At 43.9% G+C, this 20462-nt stretch overlaps 1 protein-coding gene across 3 annotated transcripts; it reads right to left on the bottom strand.

Annotated features, from left to right (window-relative positions):
• Positions 1 to 5307: 5307 nt before the first annotated feature.
• On the bottom strand, positions 5308 to 12900 carry TMEM100 (transmembrane protein 100). Of its 3 annotated transcripts, none has more exons than XM_085077598.1 (3): positions 12619 to 12900; positions 9708 to 9878; positions 5308 to 6542 (listed from the first exon to the last, which is right to left on the bottom strand). In XM_085077598.1, the coding sequence occupies exon 3, from the start codon at positions 6532 to 6534 to the stop codon at positions 6076 to 6078; it is 459 nt and encodes a 152-aa protein (XP_084933724.1). In that variant the 5' UTR covers positions 6535 to 6542; positions 9708 to 9878; positions 12619 to 12900; the 3' UTR covers positions 5308 to 6075. The 3 variants fall into 3 exon arrangements, with proteins under 3 accessions (XP_084933724.1, XP_084933725.1, XP_084933726.1); XM_085077599.1 differs by having other exon boundaries at positions 5308 to 6537; XM_085077600.1 differs by lacking the exon at positions 12619 to 12900 and adding an exon at positions 9972 to 10410.
• Between the last annotated feature and the right edge of the window lie 7562 nt (positions 12901 to 20462).

Raw genomic sequence — 20462 nt, 5'->3', positions numbered from 1 at the left:
GCCCAGCTGCTGTGATGGAGGAACTGAAAGGTTTTGCCAAGGGAAGAACAGCTTGTTCTCCAAGTTGTTGGGTTTTTTCCTTGTAGAAGACTAATGAGGTGTTAGTCCTATTACTTTTAGTTGCTCATCTTGCAAGATTTGAAACATTAGCAATAAGTTGACCACATTTGTGATCTTCCACATGAGTTACATTATTCACTTCAGCAGTTTTGCCTTTGGGGAAAAAAGGGAAAGGGGTGGCAGGATGCTTTGCTTCAAGCCTGCATTTCATTAAACTTCTGCTGTACCACTTTTGCTCCAGATCAGAAAACATTTTTTCCAGACCCAGTCATTAGACTTTCTTGAGAAAAATGTTTATAGGGAAATGGTTAAGGATACTTCTTCAAAAATTAATTTTGCAAAGCCCTTTGTTTGTGTGATAGCAGAGGTCATTCTTTGAAGCACCATCCATTGGTAGGCAAAGAATGACATTTTCTTTGTCTCTGTCTAGATAAAAGTAAAGCACAGGTGGCAACAGAGATGGCCATCTATAACATACCCCATGGATTCCAGGAAAAAAAGCCTGCTCAGGGCAATCTCAGCTAACTCACTGGAGGCCTACTTTGCCTTTTTTCCTGCGTGAAGCTGCAGCTTTCTCTGCGCAGCACAGCGAGGGCGCAGGGGAGAGAACAAAGGGCAGCAGGCGGTGCGAATGTGACACCATCCCTTCCCTGAGCGCTCTGGGCTGCAGCTCAGGCGGCTGGATGTTATTTTAGTGGCTGTGCCTCCCACCCATGCGCGTCCCAGGGCTCGGGAGCCGCGCGGCTCTGACGCCCGGTGAGCTCGGCGCTTATTCATGTTCAGGAATGGGAGGGTCAGGGCCATCGACACACACCAGCATCCTGCTGCCTATTATTTCCTGCCAGCCCTGGCGGCGCACCAAGCCCTAACATGACAGGTGGATGGAGTTCACAAGGAAATAATGTCATGGGCCAGTTTTCCAGGAAAGCTGTTAACTCTATTCACAAACTCGGGCCTTCAGATGGAAAGGGAAGGTGGCTGAGGAGAGGTGGTGAAGGGCTGCTCTGCTGTTATTTACCTTTTTGTCATGGATTATTCACTGACATCTCTTGCTGCAGCACTGAAATCTATGGCTCTACCCAGTGCCTACCTCTTCAAGAGCTGACTGTGGCTGAATGCCTTATAACTTACAAACCCACGGGGTTACTGCCTCTGCAATTCTCACAGGGCCATTTGATGGCAGTGAGGCTGCAGAAGATGGTAAAAGATTCTGCCTTTTGCTGAGCTAAATGATTCCTGGGAAACAGAAAATAAATATGAGGTGAGATCTAAGACCAGTGTTAACCTGGTAACTTCAGGCATTTTATAAGAATGAAACTGAGGATACAGTCAAGGGTGTATCAGAAACATGACTTACATATTTTTGAAAGTCTCTATCAACAAGGCACATGTGTAAAGCTTCACTATCCTTCCCTTATTCTATGCAGTGTCCAACATCTGCAGTTCTTCTCTTTCTTTCTGCTTTTTCTCTCTGTTTTTGAAGTTTAATATTTTTTTCTGTTAGTAGAGAAAGCACAGAAGAAGAGTTAAGAAGAAAAGCAATCAATCCAAATGAAGTGTTGTTAAAAAATGCCATGTTTGCTACAAATGCAAATTTTAGGATGCACAGAGTCAGGACAATAGGACTCCAACTGGCTGCTCACAAGAGGAAGGATTAGGTCCTGTGTCATGTTAATAGTGACATCAACAACCTGAATAAAAGCCAAAAATTCAAGTTGATTCTGCAGTTTAAGACTATTGTTTTCCCACATGGTTTAGCCTGTAAGATTTAGTCTACACATAGATTTCTGCCAGGATTTATATTTTTCACATTATACAGTGCAGTTATTGATATGTCATGTACTTTAATATATAAAAGCCCTTCATGACTGGCAAATACTTATATTGATATAGCTAAAATGTCATACAAGCTACAGGCACCGGAGGTATTGGAAATATAAAAGCAAAATGATGTCTGCCAATGCTCAGAAGTACTGGTAATATCTATGCAAAATGATGGTTGCCAATATTGTTCTGCTCTTCCTATTTTGCACCCCATTTTAAAAACAAATTAGGTGAAACCTGTTAATAATATGCAACAGCTTCCATCTCAGATATCAAAGGAGCAGCAACCCTGGATTTGACTCTGGCTAAGCAAAGCTGAGGCAGGAATATGGGATATTCCAGAGGGCTTGCTCCTGGCCTGACTCTTCCGGATGCTGATGAGACTCTCAGGCCTCCCTTCGTTCCACACTCTGAGCTGGTTCCTGTTCTGTGGGGCTGCAGTAATACTGTACATTCGCTGTTTGGTAACAGGAGCTCTCCCAAGTGTCCAAGGCAGAGAAACTTAATTCTTGACGCAAGTCCATGAAACTAACCTTTCTGTCTTTCTCTCTTTTTTTTTTAATTTTTTTTAGCCTGGAAAATTATGGTATTAGAGCCAGAGTCCCATACAAAACATGACACGTGAAATGACTGGGGAATCGTAAATTGGGCGTTTTGACTTGAACAAAATCTAGGCATTGTCATACCAAACTGATTATTATTTTAAAATACTGTCCCAGGCTATAACTGTCTTTGTGTACAATAGCAATACAGGGTGTAGTTACAGACACAATTTCCTGTGCTTAGGTTTTGAAATTATTATTTAAGATCACTGTAGCATTTGCCCAGAGCACCAGCGCAATTCCTCTATTAGATAATTTTCTATCCTTGTGAGGGCAGATTTGCTTGTGCAGTGCTGCCAGGGCTTTCAGGAAGGGAGAGACAAGCAATTGTGACAATAAAATTTGCATCAGCTCCCACCCAGCCTCTCCCAGAACCGAAATACTATTTGTCGCATTCAAAGCCTTTTCACACCAGAAGGGAAGATGTTTCTGAACTGGAAAGTCACTGTGATCTCCACAGGGCTGCATCCTTCTGCCTCTCAGAGTGCCACGACAAACACCAGACAGCAATCATGGAGGTCCAAAAGGCTTTGTTTCAAAGACTTGGTGGACTGCAGCATCCATGCATGAAACCTCAAATCAATCCAGATGAGGTCATGGGGTTCAAAATTTGAAGTAGAAATTTTGGTTGGGCTTTAAGGGCTAAAAAGGATGTGTTGTTCCTGGGTGTGCAGGAAGACAGAGGGTAATAATGAGAATATCTCATTATATATATTTGCAAGAAGAAAAATGGAGACTGTGGTTTGGATGTCATCACTGGTCAGTCAGAAAAGATGCTGTCACTGCTTCAGACTGGCCCCAAATCAATGCAAACAAATCACAGGGGAGAAGTCAATTTCTAAGGCCATGTGAACACTTAGTGATGAAACCTCTGAGAACAACTTCAACAGCATAAAAATCTCTTTTTAAGCTGCTCACAACTCTGCCTTGCTCCTGCAGGGCACCAGGACCAGGTGCTGGGATTCTTCCCCATAAAGTTCCAATTTTGCTCCTCTGAATAAAGAGCAAAGGAACTCTGCCGTGTCCTTGCCTACACACTGCAAATGTCACAGAGAGCAGAGATAAGGAAATCATCTCTAGGAGTAGCAGAACAACTCTTACTCTTACTTACCCTTCCTGAAAAAAACTGCTCCAAAACCCCACTGTCTCCTTTCCACTGACTTTGGCTTTTCTTTTTTGAGCAGAGCCTCACTTTGTAGCTCTACCTTCCTTCCACAGCAAGATCAGCTGTATCACAGCGATGACAAAGGGAGGACCCACGTGTGGGAAGGACTTCTGGAGAGGGCAATGGGCTGCTCCTGCTCTGGGCTCAGCCTGGGAATCGTAGAGCCAAGTTGCTACACACGTAGTGGAAATCACTGCATTTCTACAGCCCCTGCAATTCTCTCCTCGGCAGCCCCCAAAATTCCACTGAAGAAAAAAGAAATGGGGAGGGGGAAGAAGGAGTCAGAAAAACTATTGTGTTCCCAGGGTGGGGAAAAGATAAACAGCTCTATTTAGCTTATCCAGCTTTGCTGATGTCAATCACTTTTCTCATTTTAAACAGGAAAGACACCACTTTAGTCCACCTGTTCCATTATTTATCATGCTATGCATTTCCCATGAATTGTCACTCATGCAAAACCTGTACATCGTAAGGGGACACCCTAATATTTTTAATGACCTTAAGCAAAGTGATTGACACTAGACACCGGTGTCAGATGTTCTGGTGACGCAACATGTTCTCCTAGCAGCAGGAAAGCTTCCTGCCGTGATTAAGTGAGGGCTATGGAAGTGCTAAAATGTGTTGTCAGCTTTCCTCTGATGCAAGTGATTTTATTATAGCGTCTGGTAACCACGGAGTGTGGCAACGCAAATACTGACCCCAAACATCCCCTCCCGCACATATAGCTCGCTCTATTTAAAACACGAGGTGCACTCTGCAAATCCAGGGATAAGTTATGGATGTAACAAGCTTAAACCACGGAGGGCAGAGGAAATGGCGGCACCTCAGCCAGAATTCCTGAGTGATTTCAGTGGGAGAAGTGCAGGGATCCAGGATGAGCTGCAGCAGTGACCCCCTGCAGCACCTGTCTGGCAGGTGGGCTCTGCTACAGCATCACCAAAGCTGTCCTGGCTGCCAGAGGCTCTGAGGGCACAGAGGAGGCACAGGCCTGGCTCACCTTGGTAGTGGAAAGCAAAAATCACACCCAGCCCTTTTGAGTCTAGAGAAAGTAAGGGAAAAAAAAAAAAGAGATAAAAAAATAGAAAGGGGACTCCATGGAGCCCCTCTGCCTTCTCATACACACCGGGGTGGAAACTGGTGACTCAGCTCAGCAGCACTCGTCCTTTGAGAAGGAGAAATCATGTTCTGGTTTGCTTCAATTTGGAACAAGCCCCTCAATAATCCATAAACTGAGAAAAGCTGGAAGACCTCTAGAACACAAGAGTCACAGAAGCAACACCTCAGGGACACACAGGGGACACCTGGCACCTGCTTTCCATGAAGATTCATAATCCCAGAGCTCCGTCAGCAAACACTACACACATGGCTTTGCTTCCACAAGTTATTATTAATAGTTGTGTCTCAAACTGACTGTGCCAGTGAGTGTCCAGAGAACTGTCTGCTATGATTTTTCAAAAACAGAGCTGTTAATCAAGCTGCAGAGGGATGGACTATCAAACCAAAGTCCACAGGCTGCAGAGGTTTTTGTAATAGATCAGCAGTACATATGTTCACAGTTATTGTCACAGGGGTTGTTCTACAAAAATAGAAACATAAAGCAGTCAGAGTTGAAGATACAAGCTATCTTGATAGCAATAAGGAAAGGTTTTCTAAAGGTCTAGCAGCTCTGAATATTATTTTAATGAAATTTATTTTTAATTTTATAGCAAAATAATCAAAAGTGCTAAACCTGTCCACTTTAATTTACAAAAGAAGTCTCATGTTTTAAGCTATGATCATACCTCGTTATTTAGGTTAGACAATATAATTACACATTTCTACTGATTTCTATTCAATAATAAAACAAAATCAATATTAGTTGGTTTAAAAAAGGGGGAAAGTACCACAGGTATTGTAAGGGGGAAGTTACATAAAATATAACAATCAGCTTATTGAGCAATTTGCCATGTGTTCTTATTGCCTTTTTTTGTTTTGTTTTGCTACAGTTTAAGTCCCAGATACTCTGGCCATAAGCTTCTAGTCACTTCAAATGCTATGACTTCTCCCTTGGTCAAATGTCAGTGTTTTAAGGAGACCTCTGGCATTTCAAGTCAGTTCAAATTATTTTCTTAGTTCCCACAAGTTCCCTTTCCAACACGATCAGCATGTTGGAGAACACGATTAGCATGGTTGCAGTTATGATGACACAGTTTTCTGTAAGGAAAAATGGGTTTTCCTCCGTCTTGGACAGAATCACTACTAAGTCTGCAGTAATAAAAATATTAAGAACACTTGCAGAGTTATTAAGAGTATTTCTTAATCCATTCCATTTTCATTTCAGTTTGTTTCCACAGTTAAATTAAAACCTTCAATCTCTCCTACTGATAAATAGCCAGGTTGACTTACAAAGGTTCTGCCTTCTGTCCAGCCTTCTCTTGGTTGTCTTTAACCAAACAAGGTTCGCTGGTTTGCCACGAGCGCAGTCTGGCTCTCCCTCCTCTTTGCTTTCTTTTTCTCATGCCTGATCTTCCAGCACACGGCGCTGGAAGCCAGCAGAACGAGTCCTGAGGACAAGAGGACCAGCCCAAAGACAGAGATGATGGATCCATGGGAGTTGAAGCTGTAGGCCACGGCAGTGACCACGATGCCGGCTATGAGGATGACCACGCCGAAGGGGACGGTGCAGCGGTAGCACGAGAGCTCTGCTCCCCCCGTGGCAGCTGTCAGCTGGCACTCGCTGACCAGAGGGATGGTGGTTATCACACAGTCATTGTTGTTGCTCTTCTCCGTGGGTACAGAGTCAGGATGCTTTGGGGTGCCCAGGATCTCTTTGATAGGGTCGTTCGTCATCTTGATTGCCTTGGCTTGGTCGGTTCTTAGGCTAGAGCAGGCTCTGCTGAGCATGTGCTGCACTGCAGAGAGAAGAGTGTGAGTTCAACCAATAATTATCAATTATTTATGTGACAAATGGGGACACAGAAGTATCCCCCTGGGATCACAAACAACCAGACATTCGGACCCCACAAGGATTTATGCACAAGATCAGTGGTGACACTGCTGATTGTGAAGGATCTGAATAAATTCTTACAGTAGTCAACAATATGTATGTAAGTGCTAGAAAGAGCATTCACAGACCAAGACAGACACCAATATTAAAGTGCTGCGTGCCAAATCCTACATAAAGTTACATCCTGAAGTCAGTATTTCTGGATGTAATTTAAATTTCAATGGCATTACATTTTCTCGTGAAGAGGTGAAGTTCACACACTGTTTTGATTTTTGCTCACACACTTTTTCCACACAGTTTCTTTATATATACACCTACACACACAGCTGCACATCACAGTAACGTGGTCAAGCACTGGCCCAGCAAAAACTAGGATGAACAGTGAGCCCTTTCTCAGTGCAAGTGCTACTTAGGGAAAAAATTCAAATGGTCCTGACAAGGTGTAGATGTGGAGGGATGCAGATATTTCCCTTCAATCAGCTCAACTCAAGGCTGGTGAAACCTCCCATTACAGTAATATCAGTGCCAAATTGACAGCATTCTATTTACACTGGCTTCATGCAAAAGCAATGAGTCTCTTGTAAGTCCATGAAATTACATCTCTTTACTGTGTGGGAGGGAGATTTGCCGTCATATTCACTCATCTCAGTTACAGCAGGTTCTTTTCCTCCTGTCTCCATATTGTAAACACACTCTCAGTCCTGACAGCATGCACAGTTTGACTGCATCTGCACAGGAGGCAAAGACCTTTTGGCTCTGGGGAGGCCAGGGAATAATCACAGTCCACCAGATCAGGGCAAGAGGAGCCCATGGCTCTCCACCACTCCAGGCTGCCATGACAGACCTTGGCCCTGTCTCTGGGGCCACCCTGGGACCTGCAGTGACCTTTTTTAGTGCCGAGGCTGACACAGATGTGCTGTCCTGCACCAGACTGTGTGCTGCAGTGCACCCCAGAATATGCCCCAGACACTGGGACACAGGGGAGCCACTAATTTTCCTGCTGTGAGTAGCTCCCAGGACTTTTCCACCACTCTCTGGTTTGGGCTGTGCCGCTTTTGCTTTCATGAGCAGCATGATATGCAGCTCAGAGAACAAGGAAGAGCGTTGGCAATGCAGTAATGCTTTTATCACTTTTATCACCTTCACATCTGTGACTAGGAAGTTAATTGCCAGATACTTGTATTCTCCTTTTCCTTTCCCACCACTCCACCCTTGTTGCTAAGATATATTTGTTCATTGTGGAGAGCCCTTGGTTTTATATCTCAGTAACTCCAACAACTGACGGTGGGTTTTGCAAGAAAGGGGATTTCACTGTTTTCAAACACGGGCACAAACAGGCTAAAGGCTGGATGTAGTCAGAGAGCTTGCATACAAAGTCTCCTTGAACCCTCAGGAGAGAAGGAAAGCTCACATCTGGTTTGCCAAAGCTTTTGTTCTGCTGCTCTGGGGAAGAGTGCTCAGCGCCCTGTGGTATCTGCAGTGCAGAGCTGCCTCCTGAGCTCAGCCCTGCCACAGGAACCTCCCTGCTGAACACACACAACACACCCAGGCACACACAGTGACAGCTCAAGAGCCAACAGGCACACACTGAAACACTCCGATCATCAAGGAACTTTTTACTTTGAGGGTAACTGAGCACTGGAACCCAGGGAGGTTTTGGAGACTCTACCCTTGGAGATATTCAAAAGCCATCTGCACAGTCCTGGGCAGCCCTCTCTAGGTGACCCTGCTGAGCAATAGGGGTGTAGGACCAAATGACCTCCAGAGGTTCCTTCCAACCACAACCATTCCATGGTTCTGCCTGTTTCTGTGAGAAGACTTGGCATCTCCAAGGGTAGGAAGGGGATTTTGTTCAGTGATTTTCAGACAAAGCAAATATATCTGTGCTGACACCTTAGCTATCCTAAATTCTCCTTGGTTTGGTAGCTTTGTTCTTGGAATCATATTACATCATTAAATGCCTTTTAAATCAGAAAGAGTGAGCCCAGGAAAGCCATGGATTTGCTCTTGAGTGCCATTGATCTGTTCCCATATGGATCTGAGCCCAAGTCCTGTATTTTCAACGACTGACACAGCAGTGAGACTTACTCTGGTGCCATTATGTTGCTGCATTATTTATCCATAAAACGTTACAGAAGTTCAGCACAACATAAGAATGTGGTCCCCAAATGTAACCTTTCTTGGAACTTATCATTAGCCATATTCAATTAGTGTAACATTTTATTATTAAGTTGTTAATATAATTTATAATTCAATTAATTAAATTATTGAGGGGGAAAAATTATCTATTTTTCATATAAAGGGGCTATTGGTTCAAATACACTGTAATAACTATTCAAAAGTCCAAGTACTCTAACTGCCACTGAAATAGGGAAACTTCCCAATAACTTCAAAAAGCCCATAATAAATATTATTATTCTGGAAAACATTAACCTTCAATCAAAATATATTTACTCCCTGTCCCTCTGCTTCAGATCGATCTTCAATGACCATTAAAATCTCCCAGACCTCTTTTATAGAAGTTTACAAAGAAAGGAGATATACTTATATAGTCAAATCTAACAGGAATAAGAAAAGTAAAATTTTAATCTTAATAATTAAGTAAATGGCAAAATACCTGTTGAATTCTGAGGAGCAGAGTTTTTGTCTGGAATGGGATGTAAGCAGGCAGGCATTCATATTAAACAAATAAACAACCCTCTATTGAAATACTATTAAATTAAATAAACAACAGAACCTATTTGAAGTGTGAGCAAAGGTATTCAGCCCAGAAAAAAGGGCACTGGATCCTCATTGCCAGCAAAGTCACTTCTGACTTACGCCAACAGGTGATTTGGTTCAAGTTTCAGGGTAAGAAATTTAGGCAAAGATACCCAGCAACACCAGCATCTTCTCACTAATCATACCACAAGTACTATCTTAAGGAGCTACTTTGAGTTGGAGAAAGAATGTGCTTCTGTGGCAATCTGTGGCCAACCCTAGATAAAGGGGAGAGGAAAGTTTTAGCCGCTAGTAAGTGTCAGTTGAGATTTACCAAAAAGCAGTGAAATCCATCAGCATGCACACCTACCAGATCCAGGAGAAATCCATGGTGACAGATCCTTGGCTCAGAAAGCAGAGGAAGAGTGCTGAAGGTGTCTTGTATGACAATTCAAGGCAGAAAGAGCTGCTCGAGGCTTTGAAGGGTCAGATGTTGTTGAATGATGAACTGGAGGTGACAATATTCTAGCGTGGAAGTTTCCTACAAGAAAAGTGGTTGGATATTTATCAGCTTCTTAAGAAATAAACTCCTGAGTGGAAAAGCTCCTGCTGTGTGCTGACTCCTGTTCCTCACCTAACCAGAGCAGAAGATGATCTCCCTCTAGCTCTCCTAGTGGCTTCTGTCTCTTTTCTTGGCAGCAGCCACCCAGTCTTGGCCCTACGTAACATTTTCCTTTGATGATGTGACGTCTCAATAGTGAGTATCATAGCACAGTCAAATCCCTCAGAAAGAGCCAGGCAAGAAAAGCCAATGCACATGAATTTCGGTAGATCAAAATGTCATTTAACTTAATTTCTATTTCTCACTTCACTATGAGAAGAGGTTCACACCTATGAGAATTGCTCATTTCAGAATACATGGGGGCTTGTCTCTTCCATGTCCAGTTTCTCTGAGCAAATCACTCTGTCTCCCTGTTCCTCAGTTTTCCTAGCTGTGAACTGACTGTGACAACATGCTTACCACTAAAAAAAAACTTTTAAAATTATTCCATTATAACAAAACCTAAGTAATATAATCCCAAAAACCCTTCTCAGAATAAAAAAAAGGAAGACTAAATGAGTCCAAGAACTCACTGTAATAAACATAAGTCCATTATATTTATTGTTCATTTCTGTAATTGGATTTTTTAAAAACAAGATCCATAACTCCAGCAGGGACAAGACAGACTCTGTAGCAGGGCAGTGACGACGTAGCAGAAAGCAGAGCAATGGAAATTGTTATCAACTGCAGAAACAGCTGTGAAATCACCAGGCAGCTGGGTAAAACTTACGAAGCAGCAGAGATTTATGTTGCTAATCTTATTTGACATTCCCTTTCTGGAAGTGCATGATCATGGAAGATCATTTCAACACTGAAGCAGGAGTCCTAAGCGGGGATGAGAGTAAATTCATGAGAATAAGTGTGTATAATGATAAACTTTAAGGGTTCTTCTGTTTCTAAGTTATTTAGACCATACTAACATTTCACAAACACAAACATTTACCAGCACAAACTGCTGCTGTTCTCCAGGAGATCCTTGGAATTAGCCTGTGACATAGCTAAAGTATATTTAGCCAGTTATTGAAGTTAGCTAATAATAAGGAAGTCTCCTTGTTTATCTCCTTGACTATATTCTTTTACACACTACCTAGCCGTTGGTTTACCTTTTCAAAAAGTTTGGAGGGAAAAGCAGGGAAAAAAGTCCCCCTGTCAGATAAATTATCTAGATTGCATTAAAACAAACGCAGACCTCTGAAATGTGCTTGCAGTCAACTTCCACTCAGATTACAGCAAGGTTACATTTGTTTGAAAAGCTCTTCCCAGCGCAATTGTGCCCCCTAAGCTACTCTGCCAGCATCTTGCTTAGAAAAGATTAATTGCTCTGTCAGTAATTTATTTGTATTTATCCTTGATTACACACAGTTTAGGTAATCTTTTTAAAATTAATGTCTTTATCAAAAATTCTAACTGACAGAGCAACTTTTTGAGATGTGATTTCTTCCCTTTTCCTTCCCTCCCTCACCACAAAGCTGAGAAGCAGAAACACAAGAAATCTCTACATGAAGCTTTCAGTGTTTTAACTTGGAATCATTTCAATGTGGTGCTCTCTCAGGGGACTTCCCACATACAGAATATCTCTGTGCAAGGGCAAAGAGCCACTATAACCCTTTCCCCTTTTTCACATTTTACTCATAACCAGTGGGACACATTTGAGTTTTCCGCCTTCAGGCTCTGGATTCGATTCTCTCTATCTTGCACAATACTTCAGACACCCTTATTTGCTTATGTAAAACCGCAATAAATCAGAATGCTCACACTTCACACTTGGCCATGCATTAAAGTGACTACTGAAAACAGCACAAGGAGTCCTTCTGTCCCGAGAGGAGAGACTGAGTTCATTCAGAATTCAACATACTATAGTAATCCTCAACACCATCCTGCAGCTCTTCCCCAGGTGAACCCTCCTGGAAATACAAAACCTGAATTTGTATTTACAGGACTCCAGAATCAAGCCCTGAGCTATAGGGACAGGAGAACACATTACCTCCATACCAGCTGCCTGAGCCTCCGGATGCAGTAAGTTTCCCTCACCAAGTTTTTAGGTAAAATCATGAACAGATTTAAGCTCTCGCATCTTTTTCGTTTTCCCGACATAGCCGCGGGGTAGGATGGGAGCCAACCCAACCCCTTCACTAACAAACTCTGTTAGCTGCCAACTGCAAAACTTTCAAACGCGCCTGCCACACGCCAGACACACAGCTGGGGTAAAACCCTCCTTGTCCCCGAGCACCTCTGCCAGAGAGCGGGGACGCGAGCAGGCGGGGAAAGCTCTGTGCACGTCCAGCTCTGCGGCAGCGGAGCGGCAGCGCTCCCCGGGACAGCCCGACCTGCACCGGGAGCAGCTCCGGCCGCGGAGCCCCCGCGGCTGCTGGAATGGGGGAGAGCCCTGTGCCGGAGCGGAGGGAGCAGCGGGTCCCCGGCGTGCCCGAGCAGCCCCGGGGAACCGCGCACCGGGAGCAGGGCACCGGGAGCCGGAGCCCCGCGGGTACCGGGAGCCGGCGGGGGCGCGGCAGCCGGGAGTGCGGGTCCGGGGCTGCGAGAGAGCTGAGCCGTCCCATGGCAAGCCGAGCCGTGCCAGTCCATGCCATAGGATAAACCAGTGTGCCATAGGATAGGCTGGTGTGCCATATCATAGCGAGCCGAGCCTAGCAAAGCCGAGCCGTGCCGAGCCGTGCCTTACCTCCCGGCCGCCGAGCGGGACTGCGGCGGCCACCAGCCCGCAGGCAGCATAAGAGGGGATGCAGCTCGCCGCACAAGGGACTGTAAACAAAGTTCTCGGTGGGAGCGAAACAATTAAGGGACCGGAGCAAATTCAGCGGCGGGAGCTGCGGCGGGCGGGGCGGCAGCGGGACAGTCCCGCCGGGCGCGGGGGGGCCGGGAAGGGTGTCCGGAGCTCCGGGCTGGGCTGGGCACGGGGCTGGGCCTCCTCCCTCCGCCCCGCACCGCACCGCACCGCTCCCTGCCCGGCACAGGGATGCGCTCGGGGGGACGCGCAGCAGGGGAGGCTCCGCATCGCGCCCTGCCCGCGGCGGGTCACACACACGGGGCCGGGGCAGCGAGCTGCAGCCCCCTGTGCATTCCTGCAGCCCCTCCTGCAGCCCTCTGCCCTCCCATACACACAGACCCGTGACAGCCACATCCCGGCTGATGAAGGTCACTGCCTGTCCTGAGCCCGCTGGAGTGTCAGAGGTGGCCGTGCTGGGTCACTTGAAAGCACAGTCCATGCCGAAATCCAGATGAATTCCTAGCTCAACTGCTCAGGAGTTAAAGGAGGAGGAACGTAGCTTTGGATGGCATTCTTAGGGGATAAAATCTCGTGTATCATTTAGAAATATTTTAACTGGCTTTTCTAAGCTTTAATCACTCCTTTCTGTGGCACATCAAATACTACAGGGGTTTGGAGTGGATAGGTGTGGGTGTGTGTTATTTTTTTACCATGATTTCTGTTATTTCAGACAAAAAGCAGACAAATTATGTTTTTAAGTCTCGTAAAAGGACATGTTTGAATTCTGCGGTTAAGCTCACCCCAAGTTTATATTTAAAAGACACTATTTTATCAATGATTGATAAAAGAGCAGTGCTCCAGATGTATTTAATCAGCCTCTCTGTCTCTGAAAGCATGCTTGTACTTTTGACTCCCTTTCCAGGGTGAAATCCTGGCCTCACAGAAAATAATGGCAAAACTTCCATCAACTTCACGGGGGCCAGGGTTTCATCCTGTGTATTGTTAAGAACTGCCCAGTGATGGAGACCCCACCAAGAGTTCATCCCATTCAGACAAATCATCCAGGTTCTGGAAAAGCTCCACAACTTTATACAAGAAACTGACATTTTCCCCCCATGTGCTGATGCTCCCATCAAATACATCACCATTTGAACAGAAATTACAGACCAACTGGATCTAAAGGGAATTTCATTAGGCAGGACCAGTTGGACCATTGTCTCGTCCCTCCCAGTGCAGGCAGCCATGTCAGTACTATCTTTATTAGACTTGACAAGTTCCACCTCAAAAAAGAGAGGTTTCCTTCTCCTCCTGTTGGAGACTACAAGCCTTATTCTGTTGATATCTAGGAACCTTGTTTCTATCTGCATGGATTCACAGACAATTCCACATGGACAAGTAAGACTTTGGCTGAAGCAAGTATTCTTTCTTTTGACAATTAACCCTCTAATGCCCTAAGAGGGAGAAATTAAACTCTCTCAGGCTTATTTTCAATCATTTTTTCAGATGTGGCCTTACCAACTTTTCTGCGTGGAAGTGCAAGTATTTTCCTGTCCTACTAGAAATACCAACATTTCGTAATTTTCCTCTGATTGTTCAGGATGTCTGGATTTTTCTCCAGTATCAGTTTCATTTCTCACTTTATATCAGAAATTCTTGCTGTTAGCACATGTGCATGACCTAAATTTCACCCCATTCCTATTACATCAATTCCTCTCTAGTCCTTCCAGTGCAGTATTCGGTCCTCCTACATTAACAGAGAACCTCCCTCCGAGGCTTGCACCATCCACAGCTCCAATTGTACATTCTTATTTTTCCATGCCAACTTTATCTCTGAAAGTACTACATAAAATACTGAAAGTTTTACATAAGATATCTCACAAAACTGATTTTTTGAGGAACTATTCTGAAGCTGGGATGCCCCAACAATAATGCCCTAACAATAATGCCCTAACAATAGGCTAAAAAGTCACACTCTCTCCTAGACTCCATGCAATTATTATTTTTTGCCGTGAAGCATAAAAGCTGCCATGAAAAGTGATGGGAATGACATGTCTTCTAGTGCTGAGAGTTCAGTGGGCTCTTCCCTAGAAGGATGGGTTTGTAGCATTCAGGCACTGAAGGGTTGAATACAACGTGGGCACCAGCCCTGTGGCTTTTAAAAAAAGGGATGACTGACTACCTCAGCCTTTTACGGTCCTGCTGCATTCTGAGCATGGCTTTCCAAGGATGTAAGGAAAGAAGGACCAGACATACCCGGAGCAGCACGTTTGGCACCTGTAGAAATTCAGTGCAAACAGCTGAGGAAACTTCAGGGCTGAGCAACAGCTGCAGTGAGGGGTTACAGGTTCACAGTCCTGGACTGCCAGGCTTCAATGATACATAGCTCCCCATTAGGACCTGCCCTAAATGACAAAATCTCCTCCCTGGGGCCTGAGCACAGCTGCTTAGAGGGAAGTGCAGCCCCAAAGCTGGCCTGATAAGCAAGAAGCCTGTGTGATTCTGGAACCCACTGGCGCCTAGTGAGAGAGCAGTTTTACTCCTAAATTGAGCAATGCTGTTGCTCTGCTGACTAAAACACACTTGCAATACTTCATTGCTTCCTTTGAGTTTCTAACAGTCTCCTGGGCCTTAACTGCACAGCAAACAGTGACTCACTAATCTGGCAAAGTACAACCATTGTGGGCTCCCTATTCAATTAGTTTTTCTTGCCTTTTTCTCTAACCCTTCACTGAATTTTCCTTTATTTTATCCCTAAGCCCACACACGGACACGGCGCGTCAGTTTACTGCATTTACTGAAACTCTGAGAAAGCACTCTTTCAACATGTTTAATACATTGTAAATTGTCCTTACCACGTCATGCAGTGTGTGTGTTTTGTGATGAGGAATGGAGTCTAAAAGGAGTCCAAAGCCAGTTAAGCCAGAGAAGCAACTAATTTCACATAAAATGCTGTATCTCCCCTCTCACTAACACAGTTCACAGCACAGGGGAGTTCAGCCCAGTTGGTTGATAGCTGCGCAAACCACCCACTCTGTGGGTAATCAGGCTCATGAAATGGATGTGCTTATCATGACTGTGAGAAACCTCTTTGGTGGCTGGGAGTATGGAAAGGAATTTTCTTTGAACTCCATTAGATCCTACCAGTACTTTGGTCAACATCAGTTATCCTGCTGTGCATGTGAACTTTGTTATTGCCCTCCTCGACTTTCACTTAATCGTCCTGCAGTGCTGAAGAAGACAGGGCATCTGGAACTGAAAACAATTATTCTTATCTCCCACTGCTTTCATAATTACATGAAGTTCCCATCTAAAGAGCTGCATTCCTTATGTGGACATGTGCTTTTAATTAGCAGAGGGATGCATCACACCACCAGAAGCCAATTCCTCAACCTTGCATAAGTTGGTTACAGAACCTCTGAATCTTTGGCCACCGTGGCAGCTTTCTGGCCAAGCCTGGGGAAGCCTGGGAGCAAACTCCAGGCGCTATCATTTCACCATAACCAGGATTTTTGTTAGAGACTATTGCAGTAGGATGCAGCAGATTCAGCTGAGATTTAACTTCAAAATAGGAATGATCTCTTTTCTTGGTTTTCCACCTGCACCAAGTAACCCAAAGAATTTACAGGGCTCAAAGACATGAAGGGAAATGCAGACAAAGAGCTGAAAAAGTGACTTCTCCAAGCTAGTGGGTGTTGTAAAGAGACATTTTCATTTCATTTGCTTCCCTTGACAGTAGTAGGGCATAAAGAGCATACACTGTTCTCTCTGCAAATGGTCTGTATAATGAACATGGAGCATTTCAGCCAGTTGTTATTGACTCTTCAGCAGTAGAAAGAAAATTATGAGCTTTTAGCTAACTTACACAGGCTATCAGCTGAAATACTTTGTCTGACGAGTCTTTCTTTGTTCTACTTCACTACAATTCTTAGCACTAAATTTATACACAAGATCTATCTAAAATACTGCACAGATTTTCTCCCATGTAATAGATGACTTTTGTGAAATTTACAGCAAGTGTCTGACCTAAAGGGTATTTAAGAAAGAACACCAAGAATTATTGCAGTACAACCAGTTCTTGCTGTTCCCACAAAAGAGAGCTTTTCATATATATCATCTGCTTTAGCATCACCTGCTAAAGGAGACATTTAGAAAATATTTCTACATCCATGTAAACAAGTTAAGAAAGTAGAGGGTGTGGTAGTGACAGCCATTTACCAAACCAAGTCAAGATCTAAACAGGCTGCCTTATCTTTTGAATGAGTCATTTTACATCATGCAGGTAATGGTGAAATCCCTTCTTTCCTACAGTGAAGTTTAAAATTACCCCTCTTTCCTCAAGGCTGGGGAAATAGGTCACACCTCACCATCTCCACTTTATTTTGCACTGGGAGTGCGTTACTTTCCAGAAAAACTGTGGCTAAAAGGTGTAAATCAAAAGTAAACATGGCCAAATGAAAGAGATGGGTTCTGACACCAGGAGTCCAGCATAATAAACCATCCACCAAAGGTAAAAAAATATTTAGTATCAGAAGGCAGAAAAACTGCAGAACTCCAGTTACTGTCTGAATCCACTTCTGATTGGGTTGAACTCTGTTGAAATGAGATACTCAGTAGAGATATAATCATAATTTGGGGTTAAATTCAACTCTATGAAGAAGGCCGTTATAAACCAGTATTGAATGGCCACTTAAGACATCTTTTGACAGCTCAAGCAATGCATGTCTTGTGCTAGTTCTAGGTCACCCTTCCTGCCTAAATACATAGGAATAAAAAATATGTAAAATATATAAAGGTTTTGATGTGGCAGACAGGCTAGATTTTCTGCATATTCTAAAAATGTTGAAGAAACAGATTTCCCTTTGACTCATATAAGACAGGAGAATATAGACTGCCTTACACATTCACAGACAGGTGTGATGGGAGATGCTGTTACTTCTCAGCTTTCTGGATGAAAAATTTTCTTCTTGCAGACTGCAAAAGTCATAAAACAATTTGTAAGAAAGGCTTGTACATGATGTAGTCAATAAAGCAACAGCAGAAGAAGCTAGCAATTGCTTTGGCTGTGTATACTGGAAATGTGCATATTGTATAAATGGTGAGGCAGGACTATTCAGCAGTTTTGCAAAGTTTTCAGAATGCACTGAGTCAAATGGAATGACAATAATATATAAATATCTGCACAGCAGTTGAATCCATCAAAATCGCACATCTTTAGTTCATCTCCAAGAATTTCTCAAAGTGCACCAGTGCCACACAGAGACAGATGCAGGAAAACACAATATAACTGGGAGCATTCTCCCACATATGGACACCCATATCCAAAACAAACACTGAAAATCACCTGGGGCCTGAAAACATCAATGGAATATTCATGCCGTTTTCACTTCTGGCCACATATGATTTTCTGATGCAGGAGTTGTCCAGTTTCCTGGTTTCGTTCCACACCATAGAATTCATTGGATGGCTCAGCATTGACTTCAGTAACAGAAAGGTTAGTTGTTAGGCTGGAATTAAATACAGATTATTTCAGTTCCAGAAACAGGTGGGAGATTTAGGTACATTAATCCCACTGATAGCCCAGATCAGCAAGTTTCCTCGAGGTACCAAGGAGAACAGCAGTAGCTAAATAGAGTCATAAAATCATAGAATGGTTTGGGTTGGAAGGAACCTTAAAGATCATCCCATCCGATTCCAAACCCTTGTCATGGGCTGGGACATCTTCCTCTAGACCAGGTGCTCAGAGCCCAGTCCAACCTGTCCTCGAACAATGACAGGGATGAAATCTAAAGCTTCCCATACCAGGAAGGCTGGATGAAAACCAGGTATCCTAACTGCCACACTAGAGGGTAACTAACCTGAAGCCTGAGATCCACTAATTATGGGCATTAAGTCACAGGCACTTTTGAAACTCCCCCTCATTGCCCCAGAATAGTAACCCTCTATTTTCATTCAGATGGTATTTATGTCCCTGATCCATGTGTGGGACTGGATTTTGCTGTATCCAGGCTGCCTTTGGGTTCCTGTTTCCAGACCCAGCTGCCCCAGAGCAGTTGCTGTCCCGCAGTGTAGTAGAAAGTCAATCCTGAACTCAGCCTACAGCCAATACCCAGTGCTGCAAATCCTAAAGGACTTGGGTTCAAACTTCAGTTTCTATCCCTAAGCTAAGGGCAATACATGGACATACAAGCGATAAATAACAACACTTACGTAAACATACATGAAAATAGAAAATAAACTCTCTTTTCAGAACAGCTTGTGCTTTCTTAGTAATCACCACTCCTTATTTACCAAGAAACAAGGTCACATAGTAATGCCTTTTTTTGAAAGCTTTTGTCCCTAGAGTGGCCTTGTGAGATAAATCTCTTTTTCCATGAAAGTGCTGGGGAAAGAGGGAGTGGCCAGGCAGCTCTGGCCAATTTACTGATGCCATGTAGACAACCGTATAATGCAAAACATTGACCCTTAAACAATAGGCACTGTTGGGCTGCGATCACTTCAGTCCTTTTGCACAAACAAGGAGATCATGTAATCTCACAGGCACATGTCCTTGCTGCGTGTTAAAGATCAGCTCTTGACTCACAACTCCTCCTTTTTCATACTGGGTCAAAGTCACCTCTGTGCAAACGTGCTACAACCACTTTCACTTTCACTGAGCCCTATTTCAGAGAATGATTGGGACTTAAAAGTGAAACAGCAACTTGATAGAAGCTTTGCAAAAGTGAAGAAATATTTCTGCAAGATAAACTAACTCAGTCTCACCTAATGCTGACTAAGAGCATTGCATCATCATTCACAAAGAACAAAAATAAGCCAAAATATTTATATCTATTGTACAAGTATTAGTAATTCATGTAAGCATACTACAAACAATAAAATAATTGAAATGTTTGCCTAGCAGTCTCACTGTTAGGGAGGCAAGAGCAGGTAAGGTGTGAGCAGGTATATATCACCATTACTGATATAATTTTATAAAGACACTGGATTCAAAATGGATTTGATGGATTCAAAACACAGGTCAAGTTCTGGCATCAAATTCACATGCTGGGAGGAAGTTTGTGAGATACCATCCTGCCTTCTGCCAAAATGCTCTCTCCAAAAGTTTTCTGGACTGTGCAAGGATCATGGTCAGCCTGTATGTCCAAACCAGTCAGCCAGAAATCCTCATGCTCTGCTTGCAAACCAATTGACTGGAACTGGAAAGGACAGCTGACATAAGTGAACTCTTTGTCAAAGAGCTCAGCCACTTGGCAGGGAAGCTAGAAAACACTACATTATTCCAGCCTTGCACAGAGGTTACCACCAAGTACATTGGGTAATGCTAGCAGTGAGTAGGTTTGATGACGTCCCACTGCTCAGAGCTGCTTAGGTTTTAGTCTGAAGACACAGTGTTCAGCAGGAAATTCTCATGGGAATTAGAAGAATAAAGTTGCCATGAAAACAGATTTACGACTCCCAGGAGAAAACCTGCCTTAGTCACATTTTGAGGGCCTGACTGCTTTGGCTGTGTGTGCCAGCCTCACAGCGTTATAGGTGGTGCCACTGCAGGAGCCTGAGCAATATGGGCACATGTATTTTTGTGTATTTTTGTACATTTTCACATTTTAAAAAGCGGTTTTCCCTATGGACTGTACATATGAGAATATTATATAAAGACCCCAAAACTGCTATACAGTTATGGGTAGATGAGTGTGACCCTGGCACAGCCTACTGGAGCCCAGCCTGGCAAAGAGGAAGGGGCAGCAGGAAAGATGCCAAGTGTGTCCTTGCCAGTGGATTCCTCCTGCCCCAGAGCTCAGCCC

This window comes from Lichenostomus cassidix, chromosome 18 (genome assembly GCF_008360975.1).
Source record: "Lichenostomus cassidix isolate B80296 chromosome 18, HeHo_3.0, whole genome shotgun sequence".
NCBI lineage: Eukaryota > Metazoa > Chordata > Aves > Passeriformes > Meliphagidae > Lichenostomus > Lichenostomus cassidix.
This window is presented reverse-complemented; position numbering and strand designations above follow the sequence as displayed.